The 20,787-nt window shown below is 47.2% G+C and overlaps 1 protein-coding gene across 25 annotated transcripts in view; it reads right to left on the bottom strand.

The window, feature by feature from the left end:
- Positions 1–14,948, bottom strand: part of Dysf (dysferlin) — a 199,579-nt gene extending 184,631 nt beyond the window's left edge. For 12 of the 25 annotated variants that reach the window (XM_087657483.1, XM_087657489.1, XM_087657486.1 and 9 more), the window contains exon 1: positions 2,846–3,083. In XM_087657483.1, coding sequence (XP_087513609.1) covers positions 2,846–2,936 — 91 coding nt within the window. In that variant the 5' untranslated portion in view covers positions 2,937–3,083. 25 annotated transcript variants of the gene reach the window in all.
- Between the last annotated feature and the right edge of the window lie 5,839 nt (positions 14,949–20,787).

The following is a 20,787-nucleotide window of genomic DNA, read 5'->3' as shown; positions in this document are numbered from 1 at the left end:
GGTACATAATATGTGCTCAACAAATGTTTGGTCAATGAAGAAAACACATGAATAGAGGGATATAAATAATTGCATTACAGGATGGAAAACGGTCAGGGCAGAAGAGAGACATCAAACGCTGTATTAAAGGAAGCTGCACCTACTCCTCACACAAATGATGGTCACAAAAGGTCTGTGCGGGCCCAGCTACTCACAGCAACCCTGGCTGAGTAATTAATCAGTGAATACAAGAACAAGGACATGACTAACATTAATTAATAGTCTGTATAATGGCCTCAGATGGGGAAGCCAGAGAGCTCGGAGTCCGATCTCCCAAAGCCCAGAATCTATTTCTGGAAGCAGGTCCTGAAATTACATCTGAAGCTGGAAATGCCCAGGCAACAACTGCAGGGCGAGGCCAGCCCAGGCCCACATACCTCGGCTGCACGCTGGAGACAAGCACAGCACCTGGCGTAGGCTGCTTTCTCAGCAAGCAGGCCACTGTCCCTCTGTGACTCACTGCTTATCAACCCTGACTGCGCCTGCTCAGGAATTGACCCGGGGTCCAGGGAGCTTTGGGCGATGGCCCTAGGCCTTTCCACCTGGTGTACTGTAGATGGAGAGCCCTAAACTGGGTGCTTCATAAACACTGGGTCTGATTCTAACAGCCAGGCGTCAACTCAACTGCACACTCCATGAACAAGCATGCTTATTTTATCCCTGGGGTCAACTCCATCTCCGAAATGGCCTGCACCCATCAGATATATGTTAGGAGGTGATCCTAGATCACCCCCTGAAAGTTCTTGGGCGGCATACTCTGCAAGTGACTCTCGGGTACCATGAAGAATGAAGACCATGAAGGGAGGCCTGGGGCCAGAAGTGGAAAGCCGTATCTTGCTCAAAAGAGGACATTCCAGTGAATTGTCAAGGAGTCCTGGCATCTGATGATGGGCTGGGGAGATGTGCTAGCAGACCCAACAAGGTTCTGCTGCAGCTAGATAGGGGCCTACTGAAAACCAGGGGACTCTTGAGAGCCTTCTTGGAGACAGTGGCAGTACAGACCCTGAGGTTAGCGCTCATCTCTGCTGGAGCCATTACGTGCTATCAATAGACAGCAAGACTTCATACGAGTGGGAAGGACCACAGGTGGGCATAGTCAGGATACCTGAACTAGGGCAACAGCCAACCAGGGCCTCGACAGCTCTGGCTACCTATCTGAAGCAAGAGCAGAGCCCATTCTCAGTGTGAGAAGTTTTATCTGGTGTTTTGTTCTGGTTTGGTTTAGGCAAGGGACGAAGAACAAACCCAAGGGCTTCTCTTCTTCATGCATGTTGGAAGAATGCTCTACCAGTGGCCCGGGATCCTGATAAAGGAAAGTGGTTGCCTAGCAAGCAGGAGGACCAAAGCTCAATGTTAAAATAAACAAACAAACACAGCCTAGCTGGGGCGCTATATTTTTGTAAGCACAGCACTGAGGGGAGGCGGAGTCAGGTAAGATCCTAGGGCTCAATGGCCAGCCAGTTTCATTGACTTGGGAAATTCTAAGCCAATGAGATGTCTCAGAATCTCTCCCGCCTCCCCCCCCCCCAAAAAAAAAGGAAAAGAAAGAAAGGAAGAAAGGAAGAAAAGGAAATAGCACCTTCGATCAGAGGTTATCCTCCAACCTCCTATACATGTATGTACACATATGTATACACACACCACTGAAGTATACCCAACTGCCTCAACAATTTCAGTATAGTGAAAGTCTGGGCAACCTCTGAGAGACAGGGTCAGGAGGGAAAGAAGAAAGAACCTTGTCTGAAAGTTACCTGGACATCAAGAACACCTCGGCAAGCCTAATCAATGGAAACACCACGGTGGCCTAAGATATTTCAAATCACACTTAGCAAAAGAATCAGCCTGTTAGTCACCTATAACCAAGAATAAACAATCTGGAGCTCGACTTGTTCCCTGCGTTGTTCATCTCTCATATTATTTGGGAGTGGAGGCTGCATGTAGAGTGGACAAAACCTTGGGTCAATGGTCTCCCCACTGTTGTCACAAAGGTTAACACTTTTTGTGACAAGCCCTCAGTTTCTCTACATGTGACTATCTTTTTAAAAGTCTTTCCCACAGAGCCCCAGAGTATAGATCCTGATGACAGGAAGCCCTCTCTCCTCTCCTTATTTATCTTTCTCTGCAGAACTGGGGTCCTGACTCACCACTATTGTTCCTTCTCTCATTTTGACAGGTCCTTCCTCTTCCCTTTCCCCTCCTGAGACACCCCTCCCTCGGGAATCTGCCTGAAGCCATGGTGAAGGAGCCTGATATGTAGAGGAAGGAGCAATCTCAATGGAGAAACCCTTTCTGGTCTGAGCAGCACATAGTCTAAGACTCAGCTCCTTGAATTTGGAAAACATCCCACATCCCACATCCCAGACAGCCCTCAGACTTCCTGAGTCAAAGCCACAGCCATAGTATTCAGTTCCTCTTCCTTCTGGCTGAGATTTTGGCCATTCAGACGGACAGTGTTGTCACCATTCATGGATAGATGGATGGGACATAACTTTCAAAGAGCATACTAAAACGCTCACAAACCAGTTATGTGGCCCTGATTACACGTGTCTTCCAACCCACCCTCTGTGCCCAGTACTCAGGAAGTACCAGCCTTTCTTCCTTCTAGGTACCCACTTAGGAAAGCACTAACTCCTGGCCTAGCACAGTACTTCCAATTTTCTTAAGCTGTGTAGCATTTGCGGTTATGTTTCCTCGCTGTCATCCCCGGGCAGGATTTCTGGTCTGATCTGGCTTCACAGACCCCGAAGCTGGATGTAGAGAAACGGATGGTGCCCAAGCGTGAATGAAGTGGCTTCAGGGCTCTCACCTCGAAAAATCAGGCTGGCAACAGGGTCACTGCGCCGGTCCTTCTTCACATTGGGGAGGTTGCTGGCCCTTGCCAGCAGGCAGCAGAGCATGGCTCTGCAGCCCAGGCGCGCGGGGCAAAGAGGGAGTAGAAGTTCAGGACTCAGTCACTACTGCCCGGCCAGAATTCAGATCCAGGATGGTGCCAAGAGAGCAGTTAACTCCGCTACGCCTCCGCGGAGACTTGGTCAGCCTAGAATGCGAGGCTGCGCGTGGGACAAGGTACACCCATGGGGCGGATCCTCCCTTCCAGCCCGGCTTGGGTCCGCCCTCAGGGCGGTGGCTGGGGAGGAGCAAGAATGAGACCAGGCACTGGTGTCTTGTTCTGAGGGTCTCCTGGAAAGGAAACGCTGCTGCGAGGCACTGGACGAATGTCGTGCAAGGACAGGGCAGAGTCGTCGCCTGGGGCAGCACGGGTCCAAAGAGTCTGGCACTAAACGTCGAAGGAGTGTGCGCTGTGTGCCCAGTGACCCAGGCGCAGCTCCTAGTGGGCTGCTACGGGGATCTCCCGGTAACCTAGAGTTGTCGAGGTCTAACTCAAATCATGCTATGTTGCCAGTCGTTACCCATTCGATACCTGCAGTTCTCCACTACAACAATCTCTGCACTCTTCACGCTTAATAGTGGAGAAAGTTGCTTAAGTCATGAGCCTTAAGTCATCCCAGTCCCGAGCACGTTTCTGTGTGTTGTTTGATCCTATAACAGCTTAGAAAGATGCTCCCCATCAGGACCTTAGCCTCTCTTCCCAACCCCCACCCCCACACACTTCAGCAGGTAAGTGGAGGTGGGGGTGTGTGTGGTCCCTACCCTTTTCATCCGGCAGGACACAGCACTTTCTGAGGGGATATCCTGCTCCTGCACTCTATACCTGCACCCCGTGTGTCTTGTCAGGGAAGACAGTCAACTATGCTTAGCAGTTAGACTGTAATTCTCAGGTTCCCAGGTCTCCCTCCCTCTTGACAGCACACACGTGCTGGGGACCGTACCATTCAGCCCAAATCCCAACCACATGCTCTTTTTTCCTTCCTTTTTTTTTTTTTTCAATACTTTTTGAAAGAGCCTTCAAACTTTCTGTCTCCATATTCTCCTCTCCTGAACCAACCAGTCATGTTTCCAAATCTAATCGCACCTCTAAAACGACAGATCCTATGGGCTCTGGTTGAAAATATGACCACCAGAAGAAAAAGAAGAGGAAGAGGAAGAGGAGGAGGAAGAGGAGGAGGAGAAGGAGGAGAAAGAAGAAAATAAAAAGATGCTTATGGAGCAAGTTCTCCATAAATAATTATTAATAAAAGAAATGGTTTAGGACCAGGCAGTGGTGGCATACACCTTGAATCCCAGCACTTAGGAGGCAGAGGCGGGCAGATCTCTATGACTTCAAGGCCAGCCTGGTCTACAGAGCGAGTTCCAGAACAGCCAAGGCTACACAGAGAAATCCTATCTTGGGAAAAAAAAAATGGTTTAAAAAACAGACCCTTCTCTGCTTTCTTGTCACCACCCTGGTTGAAGCCACTGTTTGTTTTTGCCTATGCTACAGTGTCAGACTCATTCCAGTCTCTGGTCTTCTGCCTCTGCCCTTGCTGCCACCTCCACCCTGCCGTATTCTCTGCCCAGCAGCACCTGTATCACTCCATCACTCAAAAGCTTCCCACAGCTCCCACCTCACTAAAGTAGAGAACAAAGCCCCTAGAGCCCTCTAAGCCTGCCTGGCCCACCCTTCCTCAGGTTTATGGTCCTCCTCGGGCTCCTCAAACACTCCAGGTCAGCACCCTTTGGGTTCTGATGAGCTGTTCTCTCTGACTGTAGTGTTTACTCCTGCCCTTCCTTGGCAGATCCTCTCTAGAAGCACCTCCTTTGGCTACCAATTTAACCTGCAACACATGCCCTCTCTCCTCTTTCATGATCTGTCATTGTTTGTTGGTTGTTTGTTATCATATCACCCGGGCTAGCCTTGAGCACTCTTCGTAGGCAAAAAATGACCTTGAACTTCTGATCTTCTTGCCACTCCTTCCTCAGTGTCCATATTGTATTTCTTTCCTACGTTTTCCATTAGAATATTGGGTGGTCTCTGAGAAATTAGGGGAGTTTTGTTTAGCGACTGTAGCCTTTGTAGCACCTGAAACAGGGTTCTGCACACAGCACAGACAAATGTCTTCTAAACAGTTCACCGAGAGGACATTGAACTCCACGCTCCGCATTGGTCACTTCTAGCTGATGATGCTCCACATCAGGCAACACAGACAGCAGATGGCAGTAGTTACATCTCTAGGCACTGTGGGACATGCTCTCAAGAAGAGAAAGGCCCCTAAAAGAGCCAGCAATTCCCACTGGGTGCTGCATGATGAAAGGATGTGGGGGTTGGGGATTTAGCTCAGTGGTAGAGCGCTTGCCTAGCAAGTGCAAGGCCCTGGGTTTGATCCTCAGCTCCGGAAAAAAAAAAAAAAGAAAAGAAAAAAAGAAAAAGAAAGGATGTGTAGGAAGGAGAATCTAGAATCTTCTCCGGCGGCTAGGACCCTCTCTTACTCTCCCTGACTCTACTCCTCTCCCTTGGTACCCACTTCTCTCCTAGCAGAACTATTGTAGATTGCTGTCTGTCTTTTCTGCCCTCTCAAAAGGGGTGCCTGTGGGGTTGGGGATTTAGCTCAGCGGTAGAGCGCTTGCCTAGCAAACGCAAGGCCCTGGGTTCGGTCCCCAGCTCCGAAAAAAAAAAAAAAAAAAAAAAAAAAGGAAAAAAAAAAAAAAGGGTGCCTGTACTCAGGTGAGGTCGGGTGGAATCTTAATTAGTAAGGTAAGGCAGCCTGTGATTGGGCAGTGGAAGAAGGCAGAGCTGAACATTTTAGAGAGGGGACAGAGAGAGACAGACAGACAGAAATGGAGACAGAGATGGGAGAGACAAGAAGGGACCCGGAGAAGAAGATGATGAGCCAGAACCATGTGGTCCTAGGAGTCGTAAGTAGCTGGGGATACTATAGATAGACGACTGAGTGATGTATGGTATATTTTTCCGATCTAGGTGGACAGATATGGAGGGTTAGCCTCATTCTCCATTTCAGCTTAATTCTGTATATACATATATGGGTACATATTCATGAATAAACAGTCACATATTCATGAATAACATGGTCGAGTTTTAAGTTCTTTGTGTGTATTTTGGGCTGGAGGATTTACTGATATAAATCTGTCTGGTAAACTACAAGCCTCTGGAGTTGTCATTTTATGGGGCAAAGGAGATTAGAAGCTGTGGCAGCTTCTACAGGCTTGCCACAGGGAGTGGATGGCTTGGGGAGTGTGAGTGATTCAGGAGCAGCTAATCAAGGGAACCAGGACAGACTGACACTTGGGGCTCCCCATGGGGGTGGGGCTTAGCCAGCCATAGCGTGCATTGTTTTTTATAATTATGCGCTACATAGAACCTAGCTGATTAGGTTCACGTCTTTGGCTCCATGCTGGACCCTGCTCTGTCTCCTGTCGATGGCAGAGTTGTCATGGACCTGCATCCTAAGTTGTTCTTGTGCGGCCACAGACTTATACGTCCTACACCAAGAAACACAACTGCCACTCCTGCTTCCTGTAAGCAAGGTAGCATACAGCCAATTGCCAAGGAGACCCAAATGTTCAGGGACCCTGGACAGCAGAGAGGAGAAAGCAGTGAATCAGCCTGCTTCAGGGTAACGCTTTGGGGGTGGACAGTGTCCATGCATATTCAGAACTCAAAGTCATAGTCAAGTGAGTGACTGATCACTTTAGAACTGTCATTTAAGCCTACTTGAGCCTAGAATGTCCGTTAATTGTAATTTAGGTTACTCTTCTGAATACTTATGGTGTCAGTACTTGGGTGTCCACAGGTTCCTGATGCCTCCTACTGACATCTGCCTGCTGACTGACAGCATTTCCTAACTGACCATGCCATAGTCACCCCAGCCACATATGGTCCATTGCTCATATTGCAGTCATGAGGTCTTCAAGCATAGTTGGGGTCATTTCCCTGATGAAGATCCCTCAAGGGCCTTCTCGTCCCCTGGGATAAAGCCTGCATTCCTTTCCTCTGCCAGAGGTTAAGCCCACGCAGGCTTTTAACCGCAGAGTTCCAATTCCAGAGAATTTTCAGTTTCTCATACAGCCCAAGCTCCCCTTCAGACTGGAAATCTACTTGTTGCTGCTTTCCGGCTCCCTCTGCAACACCACCTCCATCCACCCCTGGGGTCTCAGTTCAAGTATCAGTTCCTAGGGAAGAAGGCCCTGACCTTCCTCTAGGTTGGGTCATTCCGGGAAGTAAACAAGTCAGCAGAGACACTGCTCCTTAGTGCTCGTGGCAATTGTAAGGAAGGCCTAGCTGCGAAATTGCTTGCTCATTGTTAGAGACCAGGACTGGCTCAGTGCCCTGGTATTCCCAGTGTGTAGGTCAGGGCTGGCCTGGAGTTGAAGCAGTGGACACTGCCCAAGGCTCCCCGGCATGGGCTCCACCTTCTGAGGCACTCACTGCTTTTTGGAGAAGGCAGCATTGCCCCCTAGGGGAAATTTTAGATATTGTGAGCCTTTTATTTCTTTCTTTCTTTTTTTTTTTTCTCCCAAATTTGCCCCCACCTCTTCTGCAAGCCCTAACATGCATGTGCATGCACACAATCTCTACTCCTGGTCCCATTCCAGGCCAACATAGTCCATACTGGAAATCTGCAAGAGATATGTCTAATATTTTCAGAGACTATTCCAAAGGGCTTTAGCAAACCCTTGGCCGGTGTCCAAGAAACAGGGACTCCATATACCTTTCCATAAACCAGAAAAGCAACAGCTGTTGACCCAAACCCTGAGCACATCCTGAGGCCTTTTCCCATCTGAATCTCCAGGTTCTTCCTGGTCTTACTTTTGTTCATTACTCAGACCTTTCCTTCCCCTAAACACACTTGTAGACTTCAGAATGGGGCCTAGAAACTCAATGGGGCCTCCTCTCAAGGGAATTTGTCTCACTGATAAAGCCTTAACAGAGCTATGGAAGTAGCTTAAAGTGCTTGCTGTGAAAGCATGAAGAGAGGAGTTCCAGCCCCAGAACTTGTGTTTAAAAGCCAGGTATGGTAGATCACATTTGTAATCCCAGTACTAAAAGGCAGGCTTGACCTTTTATTCATGAATATGTACCCATATACATATATGAATTAAGCCGAAATGGAGAATGAGGCTTACCCTCCATATCTGTTCTTCTTTCTTCTACTGATATCTCCTACAGTTTTACCTGGCACTTGGTATCCAACTTGAAAACTATATTTCCTGGACTCCCTTGCAGCTAGATTTGAGATCAGTGAGCTAGAAGGAGGAAGTATGTATGTAATTGTCCATGTGTCTTTATGGAGAAAACGTGTGCTTCTCCAGTACCTTTTCCTTCTTTTAGTTATTGTGAAAGTGAATTATGATGCTGTGCTATCACAAACCATACTCCCTGGAGAGAACAGAGCAAGAACCAGAAGGATCTTGGACCACCTGATGCATCAGGAGCTTTTGAACTAGGATGCCAATAAGTCAATGATTACCATGGTTTATCATGGAGGCATCAGAGGTCTCACAATAGTGGTATGCATGGATCTGCATCTACAGAGAGAGCAAACTATCCACCAGTAGGAAGGTAAGAGGGTCATCTGGAAGTCCAATGGGAATGAGATCAATTGTGAAGCAGTTTGTAGTACTCCAGGTGGGGTTTCTGTTTGTTTGTTTGTTTGTTTGTTTGTTTTGCTGAGACTTCATGTTTTCAGACTGATAGAGGTAAGAAAAAAGGAAATTAAAAGTCTTCGTTGGCTTTAATGATGTCACCACTCACTGGTGATGATGAATAAGGGAATATGCTATCCTGTAGATGACACTGTGCATCAGAGAATACACTGGTGTTCCAAAGAGATGTATTGTGGAACAATATGATGTTTCATAGCAAAATTGTGCCCAAGTTAAGCCGTGGAAGATTTCTCATACCAATCTCCCCTTATAGCTTCCTTTGAAAAAGCAGAGAATCTGATTTTTTACCACACCTGGCTTTTTAACCTGGACCCCGTTTAACATAAATCTAACACCTGTGTATAGATAGATTGGGAGTGCATGACCCCACTTACCCAGTGAGCACATGTCTTTTTCTCTATAGCCTAACCTAAGTGGCAACACTGGCCACAAGACACAGGAACATTTATAGTCCTGTTCTCTATAATCTGGTAGCCATATTGCCTAACCATGAATAAAGACTGAACACATTCTCATAAGGTCTGGAGTTTTGTTTCCCCAGGACCTAAAACCAAACACTTTGAGGCACAGACCTTGACTTCTGCTCAGTGACACCACTCTTCAGAGGGATGCTCTGCATGAGTTCGCAGAATTCCTTTAGGACACATTTGCCAGTCCCTTAACCCCCGTGTATCCCCTCCGATACCTTCACCTCTCTCTGGATGCCCCAATCTAGTTACTACCTTCTTGTTGCTAAGGATGTAAACACTCATGTAGTCCAACTACAGCCATAATCATGTGACCTCCAGGAAGCGCCTGCTATGGTGGAAATGGTGCAGGCTCCTGGCTGGCCACCTTTTCCTCATGGGGTGACTGATTTAGCATCTGTGAAAACAAGAGGATGACACTCTGCAAAGGTGTTGCCTTCAGCACAGTGCTGATCCCCCTCCAAGGGAGTCACGTGACAGATGTAAGCTTCCTCCCCACCAGCTAGGACTTCCTCTAAGAGACAAAGGTGGATAGAAGCCAGCAGGCGAGCAGTGAGAAAGGGAGAGCACGGGGAAGGGAAGGTCGGAAAAGGGTTAAAGGCTCCAGTTGGGGGGTGGGGTGGGGTGGGTCTCTACAGAGCATTCAGAGAAGCATAGCAGCATTATGCGGCCATGGTCTGCCATTGGGCAGGCAGACAGTGCCTCAGTTCAGAAGGGCTGATGAAGGAATGGCAGACAGAGGAGACAAGGGTCGCTACAGACTGGCAAACAGATACCAGACATGAAGCTGGTTTTGTCAGTTTGAGAGGTCATTGGACAGACAAACGGAGCCAATGATAGAACTAATTTAGTTGAAAAAGATACTGAAAGTTTTCTTAGGTTAGTACAATAGTGACTTGATATATTACATGGTAATTATAATAGTAATTATAGATAATAACTATAGTTAACATGCGTTCATTTTTGCTAGTTTGTTGAGACAGTCTTATGTAGCCCAGGTCAACCTGGAGCTCTGTGTACTTGATGATGACATTGAGTTTCTGATCCTCCTGCCTCCGTCTCCCAAGTGCTGAGATCACACCTATGCATCACCCAACCTGCCTTTATGCAGAGGGAGAGAATAAACCCATCGTCCCTTCCTATTAGGCAAACATTCTTCCAACCAAGCTATATTCCCAGCCCTATAGTTAAAAAGTATTGGAGCTGTTGAAAGTGCTTTGTCTGGTCTGCAGCACTTCACCGTGGAGGGAACTCAGACACAGAGGAGTTGAGTGGCTTGTCCAAGGACACACAGCTGAAATGTGGCAGAGCTGGAATGTAAAGCTCAAAATTCCAAATCCTAAGTAAGCAGTTTATGTGTAGGAAGCTGGAGATCTCGGCCGCTCCTCCTCCTTCTCTCCTCTTCCCTCCCTCCCTCCCTCTCTCAACAGTTTTATGACACACCAGGTTGTGACCAAGGATGCCAGTTGTCTGCATTCCTTTGTCCCCTTCTCAGCTTTTATTCCATTAAAAAAAAAAAAAAAAAGGCCCACAGTGACGTCAGTGCCCCCTCCCCTAGAGGCCCTGCTATAATCATAAGTCATCCTGAGAGACGTATGACCCTTCATCCTGGGCCTAGGGTGTCAGATCCTAAGCATGTACCCTCCACAGGTTTGTGAGAACTCTGTGGTAAGGGCTGGGATACCGGAAAATCATACTAAATAGTATCTAATTGGCCCATCAGACACGGAGAAAGTGATTCAAGGCAGAAGCTTTCTGAGATGAGAAGGCACCCTCAAGGCCACACGGCAAGAGCCGAGGCCCTCAGGACCTAGGTGAGTAAGGAGTAAAAGCCGTGTGTGTGATGTGTCAAGGAGTCAGGGTGGTGTGTATATAAATAAACTTGCAGATAGGCACCAGAGCCTGAATTCCCCCTTCTGCCTGAGTCAGACCTAAAGCTAGAAGAAGAGAGGGTAAAGCTGGTGCAGAGGTGACTAGATCCAGGATGACTGGGCATGAAACCCCAAATCCAGTCCTTACTGGAGCAAAGGTCAGGCTTGTCACTTTTATCTTTGTGCCTCGGTTTCCCCTTCTGTAAAGTGGGACGATGAGAGTTGCTACCAGCTGTGCTTGCTATTGGACTAGGATGCAGCTCGTGTTAAATGTTCTACTCAGAAGCATGCCAGGTATAATAAGTGTGGGTCTTCTCCATAGGATTTTTGTGGCCTTTTACAGAAACAGTTTCTGGAAATGATGTATTGCTTATGTTTAGCCAATGCCCACTCCCCTTCCTTGTGATAAAGACATTTTAAGGAGTCAGAACTGGGTGGTGGTAGTAGGCGCCTTTAATCCCAGCACTGACGAGGCAGAGACAAGTGAATCTCTGTGAGTTTGTAGTCATCCTGGTCTACACAGTGAGTTCCAGGACAGCCAGGGCTACACAGAGAAACCCTGTCTTGAAGCAGAAGTTACGGGGTTGGGGATTTAGCTCAGTGGTAGAGCGCTTGCCTAGGAAGCACAAGGCCCTGGGTTTGGTCCCCAGCTCCGGAAAAAAAAAAAAGAACCAAAAGAAGCAGAAGTTAGACCCCCTCCACCTTTGGGTTATTTGTCCTATCCTGTGCTCCTTACAACCCTATGTTCCCTCTCCTAGACTTAGCCCTCCACTGGGCAGGCACCCAGCCTGGTTGGTGTGGGTGGCACATGGCATGCATTCCATGTATCCTTTCTTATCCATGGGCCCCTGGGAATTCTCTGACAAGTGTACCACCTTGGCAAAGCCCCTTGGCAAAAATCTCTCTGGGTTGAATCTTAGTGAAGAGGATAATACCCTTGCCTTTTGACCTTATAGACCTGACTGAATTTATTTTCTCACAGAGGATCGTGACCATGTCACCAGGAAGGCAGGTTTAGGTCAGCCAGGGAAAGTAGGCTTCCCAGAAGGGCGTTTCGAATTTCTCTGTTCCGGGCCAGAGCCTGTTCTGTAATCATTCACCAGCCTGGCCCTGACTGAGAAGGGTAGAAGAGTGTGTGAGCTTAAACACTGCAAGGCACCCAAATTTAGACATGGTTAAGAGTTTGGCTAATGCAGGACGTGGAAGGTGGCCAGGGCCTGGGGGAGGGGAAAGACTGCATTCTCCACTGCCTGACAATGACATCCTGGGTTATGAGTTCCAGACAGCCTGCTTCTCAGGTTGAGAGCACAGACAATATACTTCCTTTCTATACAGTGAGCTCTGGGCTCCAGGAAAGGGGAACATACCCAGAGGAGCCAGGCAGCAGAAAACAGGAGGACTATGGATCCCTCACCCCCACCCTTACCCCACCCCCACCCCACCCCACCCCTCCTGGTGTGGTTGAGGAAGACTCCAGACAGGTCCCTGGGGCTAAATGAAGACTGTAACTACCAGCTGTGCTTCTGGTGAGCTAGAAAGCACTCCCATTCATTATCCTCTCCAACACCCTCCTCCACCACCACCACATACACACAAACCCCAGCCTTTCTCCTGAGCCTGCCCTGGGGGAGGGGTGGACAGGAGGAGCATGCAATGAACCTTTGCAGAGAAGGGAGGAGGTGAGGGGAAGCTGGAAGGAAATCAGGGCTGCCTGGCGGGGCACTAGAAGAGACAACAGCCCTGAGAATGGAATCAGCTGTAGACTGCACACTGCCCTTCCAAGACGCTGAGCGCAGAGGTGTGACTTTACAAAGCCTGTTCAGGCTTCCAGGCAGCGAATGAGGAAGGGGCACAGAACTAGCTTAACACCCAAGGAGCTTGGCTGGTCTCTCAGGATGGTATCCTCCTTTCCGTCAGCCAGGGAGCAAAAGTGGAGGAGCTAGAGCACCAGGGGTAGCCTCTTGAACAATCGTTCTGAGCCTTCCCAGTGCTGTGACCCTTCTATATAATCCCTCGTGTAATGACCCCTAACCAGAAAAGTATTTCATTGCTACTTCATAACTGAAAATTTGCTACTGTTATGAATCCTAATGTAAACATCCGGTGTACAGGACATCTGATATGGGACTCTTGTAAAAGGGTCATCAGACCCCAAAGGGATTTTCACCCACTGGTTGAAAACATATAGTCCAGAGCCCTTAGCCAGGCAGCTAACCCAGGCCATTGGCTGGCCTGCCCAGAGCTGAGGATACAAAGTAAACATGAAAATCTCCTCCCCCAAGCACATGGGAAGATGTCCTTGTCCTGTCTGCTGGAAACACACTGATAAAGCTCATTTCCAAGGCTTCTATAGGAAAGCTGGTGGACCAAGAGGAAGTTGGTGGGGAGTAGGAGAAACACACAGACAAGGTGCTCCAAGTTCTTCACTTCCTTCTCTTGGTGCAGGCGGCTTTCCAGGTTGCTCACCCTGGGTCTCTGCCCAAATCCCACACTGAGCACTGGGTGCTCCCAACACGCCTGCGTGTGCCAAGCTTGCCCCAAGTCTTCAGATGTCCTGTGGAGTGCAGGGTGTGCACACGCCTGCTAGCTAGTTCATGTGCATACTTGATGATACCAAAAAGGGATGACTCTGGATGGTCAGGGATTGACAGCTGTTCTAATCTCCTGGGCCAGGTATGAAGGGAAAAGAGGACTAGCCGGGAAGGAAGGCAGAGAAACATATAGAGTGGGTGATGAAATTGGGCCCAAACCCTTGCCCTCTACTCTTGATCCCGGTTATGTCTCAAAGCTGGAAGAAAAACTGTGGAGATCCCAGTCCTGGTCTGGTTCTGGGTTGGGGAAGGGTTGTTCTGGGAAAGCAAACATAGCCAGCCTATTCACATCCTGAAAGAAAAGCACAGGCACAACTCTGCAAAGCTTGCTGTGGAAAGTCAAGGACTGAAGAGGAAGGAGCTGGTGGCCTAGCATTAGGGGACCCCAGTCTAAGAAAGCCTTAATACCACCCCAACAGGTGTTTTTCTATTGAGAGTAACAGAGACTCCAAAAGATTGTTAATGGTGACAGCTAAACTTCTCCCACCATTGGTGGGGGGGGGGGGGAAAGAGAGAGAGAGAGAGAGAGAGAGAGAGAGAGAGAGAGAGAGAGAGAGAGAGAGAATAGGATTCCCAGAGGCGTGGCTATGCTTGCTTCAGTGGCAGCCAGTCTGCTAGCCTAGCTTCTGATAGTGAGCAAAGGCCCCAGGGAAGTTAAAAATAGGCAGAGGCCAGGCCCTTCCGGGGAGAGGAGCTGAGACCTGCTACACAGGGTTTGTGCAGCCAAGAGTGGAAAGACATCTTTTAAGGGATCCAGAGGAAAGGAGTAGTAGCCCTGCCCTCACCCGGTCCAGCTGAAGCGCAGTTTCTCACAGCCTCAGTTTCCCCTGTGGTGCCCCACCCCTTTCCTCTGTGTCATATCAATATCCAACATTAGTCTGACATTGCTAGGCAGTCTTTTTCCTGGCTTTCAAGAACTCCCCGGCGGTCCTACCTGCAAACACCGCGGAGCAGTAAGCATCGCTGATGTCGGAGTCCGGGGTGTGGACATTCTCCGCAAAGAGAATGAAGACTCGCAGCATCGCGAAACTGGAGAGGCAGGGTCAAGGCGCAGGCGGAGGGGCCCCCTCAAGGAGGGAGGCCGACTTGGATGAATGGCTGCCGGCTCACAGGTGTTGTCCTGAAGAGGAACAGGCTAGTCCAAGCGGCCCCAGTGGGCTAGGCTAGGACCCCGCCTCCGGACGGCCTCACCCTGCTAGTCAGAGTGCGTTGCGAGAACAGGGGCTTCTGTTCATTTCCCACCCCCGCAGTTGTACTCCAGCTCCATGGAACTGTAATTCAATGCCCCGCCACCAGCTTTCCCAATGACACGGCACTTTGCATTAGACCCTGAGCTGCGGACTGGGCGGTGGCCGCAATGGCCTGAAGAAGGACGAGGGCTTCAGGCACGCAGTGCAGCCCAAATCTCGCTCCCGGACAGAAGAAAGTTGGGCTCCACCCCTGACCTTCCACCTCTCGCCAGGAGCTGTGATTTACTTGGCTACGCTTGACTCTTGCAGTAGCCACAGGGACGTGATAGCTCCTCAGAAGCCGGTCAGACAGCCCCAGGGAGGAAGAGAGATCCAGGACTTAGAGCTGGGAGCAGAAGCACCTCTGGCGCTTTCGCTGAGAGCTCAGAATTTCATTGGTGAACAGCGGCTTTAAAAAAGTTTGCCTCCTTTCCCGACTGTAAAAGTAACAAATGCTTTAACCCAGTGGCTCTCAACCCTCCTAATGCTGCGATCCTTTAATACTAATAATATAATTAATAATAATAATCCTCGTGTTGTGGTGACCCCCAATCATAAAATTATTTTCATTGCTACTTCATAACTGTAATTTTGCTACTGTTATGAATTGTAAACATCTGATAAGCAAGTTATATGATATTCGACCACTGTGGAATGATTGCTCGACACTCCCCCCCCCCCCCCTTCAAAGGAGTCACGACTCACAGGTTCAGAAGCACTTTTACACAAAGGAAGATAGACGTTTTACCTATGGTTCTTTAAAACAAAACAAAACTGTGTTAAAATAGGATTCAGATATTTACCAATCCAGGCTCCCCTTTGAACTTGTGACATGTAAGTGACAATTTGCATGGACTACTTGAGTCAGAGGATCTGTGCCATGTCTTACTGCCTCATCTAACTTTTCCCTTGTATCATTACAATTTCGTCCCAAACAGTATTGGAGAGATGAAACAGCTCAGTTGTTATGAGCACTTGCTGCTCTTGTAAGAGAACTTGGGTTTGATTCCCAGAACCTATCTGCTGTACCCCAAAGTACTGAAGTTCAGTTGAGGGGCCAGGTGCGTCTTATGGGCCCTTCTGGCACTACATGCACATACACATGCTGGCAGAACACCCATACATATAAAATAAGTAAAAACACAACATTTTCAAGACCAGTGAGATAGTTCATCGGGTAAATATATACCTGCTAGCAAACCTGAGTCCAGTTTCTGGGACCAATATGGTGGAAGGAAAGACAGGGCTCAGCCAGTTCTCTGACCTCCACAGGTCAGTCTTTCTCCCTCTCCTCCTCCCCTCCCCCACTCTCTCATTTGTTGTTTTGTATGCTTCTAGTACTCATTCCTGAGCTGCTTTTCTACACCTGACCAGATCCATCCTCCCACCAGCTCATCTGTGACTCATCTTCTAAGGATGGCCACTGGGGTGAGCCATCAGCTGTCAGTAGAACCTTCCCGGCAGTCCATCAGTGTGGTCAACAAACCAAGGCAGAAGAGCCAATCAACTATAGTTGACTGATTGGGCTCCCAACTGTGACTTGATTGTGACAATGAAATTTCCTGTGCCCACTGAGGGCCCTTTTGATTTTCTTTGCCTCTAACACAATATATGATTGTGGGGAAGAGCAAAGTGAGAGTTGGGAATGTAATTTATACAAGGGGTATGACTCAAGTCTCAAGTCCAGCACTGTGCTGGATGATGGGGTACAAGCAGAAGTGATACAGACCCTGTTATGTGTCCAACTGCACTCCTGCCCGAGGATTGATATCTCAAAAACTTAACCCCTAGTACTTTTGTCTTTGACACAGGGTATCATGTATTTCTGGATGGCCTCAAATTAATCAAGTAACCAAGGGAGGTGATTAAGTCAAAATGAGGTCATTGCAGTGAGCTCTAATCTAAGTGGTTTTTTCTTTCTTAAGATTTGCTTTTTGGGGGGTTGGGGATTTAGCTCAGCGGTAGAGCGCTTGCCTAGCGAGCGCAAGGCCCTGGGTTCGGTCCCCAGCTCCGAAAAAAAAAAAAAAGATTTGCTTTTTGGGCTGGAGAGATGGCTCAGCAGTTAAGAGCACCGACTGTTCTTCCAGAGGTCCTGAGTTCAAGTCCCAAATCCCAACAACCACATGGTGGCTCACAACCATCTGTAATGAGATCCGGTGCCCTCTTCTCATGTATCTGAAGACAGCTACAGTGTACATATATAAAATACATAAATAAATTTTAAAAAAAGATTTGCTTTTAATTTTAAGTGTGTGTGTGTGTGTGTGTGTGTGTGTGTGTGTGTGTGTGTGTGCGTGTGTGTTACATACACACAGATGCCCAAGGAGGCCATAGGAGGGTATCAGATTCCCTGAGGCTGGAAATACAGGAGTCAGTTCTCTGCCTCTACCATGTGGATTCACATGCCATCACGCTTAGTGTAAAAAAGCACCTTTGTCCTATGAACCATTTTGTTGGCCCCTTAGTCTATTTTTGAAGAAGTACAGCTTGACTCTCTGCAGATGCTCAATGTAACATGAACTGACATGATGGAGTAGCTAAAACTGGATCTGAGAGACACTCAACTAGCTGCCTCAAATACAGTGTGTCTTACTTTTCTACCTGTGACAATTTATACAAGAGTTCATTGGTGGCTTACATTTTCAGCGGGTAAGTATACAGCAGGCAGACACGGTGCTGGAGCTAGAGCAATAGCTTGAGAGCCGGTCTGGATCCACAGAAAAAGCTAACTGGGAATGGTATTGGCATTTGAAACAGCAGAATCTACACACCTCCTCGACAAGGCCACACCTCCTAATCTTGCCCAAACAGTTCCACCAACTGGGAACCAAGCATTCAAACATATAGTCCTATGAGGGACCTTCAAACCAGCACAGCATGACTAAAGAAATTTGAAAAGAATTGTAAGACATCCTCAACTCCTCTACTTTATACAGCAGGCATTATTCAAACTTCCTACTCAGTCTAACTTTATTCCCCAGTATATAGGATTTGCTTAATGTTTTCTTTCTAAAAAGAAACACCACATTCTCTGAAACTACTCAAGTTAAACAGAAAAGATTGTTTTGTGGATTTGGAGGGAGCATACATTATGGGCTATTTTTATTCTTAAATTATTTAACTCTCTCTTTCTCTTTCTCTCTCTCTCTCTCTCTCTCTCTCTCTGTGTGTGTGTGTGTGTGTGTGTGTGTGTGTGTGTGTGTGTGTTACAGCACATATGTTAAGATAGGAGGACAACTTCCAGGAATCAGTTCTTTTTCTCTATTATGTGGACCCTTCTAAGTCATTGATCCTGGGTTTCAGTTTTTATTCCTTCTTGCCCATGAGGTGGTCCTCGGAGTAGTTATCTGCCATTTCTGGCTCTCACTTTTCGCCCTAACCTTTATAAACACCCTTTCCAACACCTTAATGAATGGAAACTTCTGCCTCACTTCTGAAGCTTCAGATTCAGGGTTTCCTTGTCACTGTGTAGGGGTACCCATGCACAGAGAAGGAGATGATCTATCCTAAGATTTGAATTCAATTCCTTGAGGAACTTTAGGAAGTCAGTAGTGGACACTACTTGACAGCAAAAGGTTAGCCTTTTCCTGATGGGAGTTGGATATCACAGTTGTGATCTTGTTGGCTGAATCCCATCCATTTCCTAAGTTGAGGCCTCTCAACCTCTTGCTTTCAGTTCCCAAGCTTGGTTTCCATGACTTCAGCCAGCAATCCCAACAATACTGTTTTTGAGTCCTTGCACACTTTGCTTAGGGTGAGAAAACACTTCTATTTTTTGATGTACTTAGGTTATGAAAGTCAAGACGTACCAAGCAAGCTGGTATTCAATATTTCTATTTTCTCTCCTTTGGAGTTATTAGAATAAAGGCAGAAGTGAAGAGGGTGGGAAGTATGGAGCTAAGAGTGGTGATGGAGCCCACAAAACTCTCCAGAGGAGGCATGCCTGTCCGTATGACCAGGATTTTTGTGGATTGAGGGTTTATCTAGGAAATGAAAAAAATAACTATCCCATTTCCACATTAGGCTAGAGAGAGTATACTGAACAATTTAATTTCCTACCCCATAACCCTGTAGAGGCAAGAAGGTGGTCTCCTTCCTCTCCTCACCATAAAGGCTCATAGTAGACACCCCTATCCCAAAGACTAGGTTAACAAGAGAAGAACACAACTTTATTTGATCATAGTTTGATACAAGAGACTTCAAAACAAAGACCAAAATCAGGTTTGATCCAAACCTATTTTAATGCTTGAATTCAATGATACATTAATAGCTGTGTAGAAATGGGATTGAATTGTGTAGATGTGATGAAATATTTGATACAAGCAGTTTAAGCAAAGGTGAATAAGGCTGGAGAGATGGCTTAGCAGTTGTAGGCACTTGTTCCTGTAGAGAGTAGACCTGTGTTTGATTTCCAGAACCAACATGGCAGCTCACAACTGTCCAAAACTCCAGTTCCAGGGGATCCAATATTTTCTTACCTCTGCAGTCATAAGGAACAGATGTGGTACACAGACATACACATAATTTTTTTAAATGAAAAGGGTGGATGTTCATTTTTTATTACATTTATTTGTTGTGGTTATGTGGGTATGAATTCCCTTGGCACCCCTGTGGAGGTCACAATTCAGGAGTCAGTTCTCTCAGGAAGGATTTGGCTCACTGTTTTGGAGGTTAGTCCACTATGGTAAGGAGGGTGCACCACAATAGAGCAACTCACATCTGGTCCTCTGCTTATGAGATGGTGCTGTCCACTTACAGGGCAGATCTTGGGTCCATCAGTTAATCATCCCTGTACATCAGTCACCTGCACATATGATTTACTTTCTAGGTACATGTCAATTCAATCAAGTTGATAGGATTAACCACCACAAACAGTAAGAGCATAATATAATTCTGAGCGACTATAGGGCAACACCCAGGAAGGCCTGCTCACTCAGGTTCCTCTCATCTGTTCTATATCACATTCCTCCCTGTAGCCCTTTCTAAACATTCTTTTTTCTTTTTTTTTTTTTTTCCAGAACTGGGAACCGAACTCAGGGCCTTGCACTTGCTAGGCAAGCGCTCTACCACTGAGCTAAATCCCAACCCCCCTGTAGCCCTTTCTAAAATGAGAGTCTTACAACTGTCTATAAAAGTAGGCCAGGGAATTTAAAATTTTATTTAAAACTTAATTTTAGTGTGTGGATGTGTTTGTGGGGGGCAGGTATGAACATAGAACAGTGCACAGGTGGAGGCTAGAGGACAATTTTGTGGAGTCTGTTCTCTCCTTCCACTTTTATTTGAGCTCTGGGGATTGAACTCCTGTCACCAGGCTTACACAGCATTTGCCTTTACCTGCTCAGCCATCTCACCAGCCCCAAAGAGTTACTCTATGATTAGGTCTATGGTAGTTTTCTCATTCTATGATGAAAGTAACTTAAGAGTTATGTAGTGGTTTGAATAAGAATGACCATCATAGGTTCATATATTTGAGTACTTGGTTCCCATTGGTAGAACCATTTGGGAAGGATTAGGAGGTGTGGCCTAGCTGGAGGTGTGTCACTGGGGATGGATTGAGGTTTCAAAAATGATTGCAAAACAGAAAGGATAGGAAGATTAAAGTGATCTTTTAGGGCTTTATGATTGGCTTTGTGGAGGAGGGGTTCTTATTTCTTTGACCTACATTGGAAAAGAGGAAGTCTAGTTCATATGGCTTGCCTTAGAGAAGAATGTGAGGTGAGAGACAGGAAGATAGAAGGTGCTCACTTGTGCACCATTAAGATTTTTAGAGCTGGCAAGATAGTTCAACACATAAAAGTGCTTACTGTGCAAACCTGGTGATCTGAATGAAATCCCCAAAATCCATGGTGAAAGGAGAGAATCAACTCCCCCAAATTGTCCTCTGACATCCATACTCACATCAAAATGCATACACAGATAAGGGGGGGGAGAAGAGGGAAGTGGTGGGGGAGAATGGGAGGGAGATGCATTTATTTCCAGCACTTGGGAGGCAAGAGCAGAGACCTCTGAGTTTGAGGCCAGCCTGGTC

This window comes from Rattus norvegicus, chromosome 4, assembly GCF_021556685.1.
Source record: "Rattus norvegicus strain SHRSP/BbbUtx chromosome 4, alternate assembly SHRSP_T2T, whole genome shotgun sequence".
Taxonomy (NCBI): domain Eukaryota; kingdom Metazoa; phylum Chordata; class Mammalia; order Rodentia; family Muridae; genus Rattus; species Rattus norvegicus.
The sequence above is the reverse complement of the archived record's forward strand: the minus strand, read 5'-3'. Positions and strand labels throughout refer to the sequence as shown.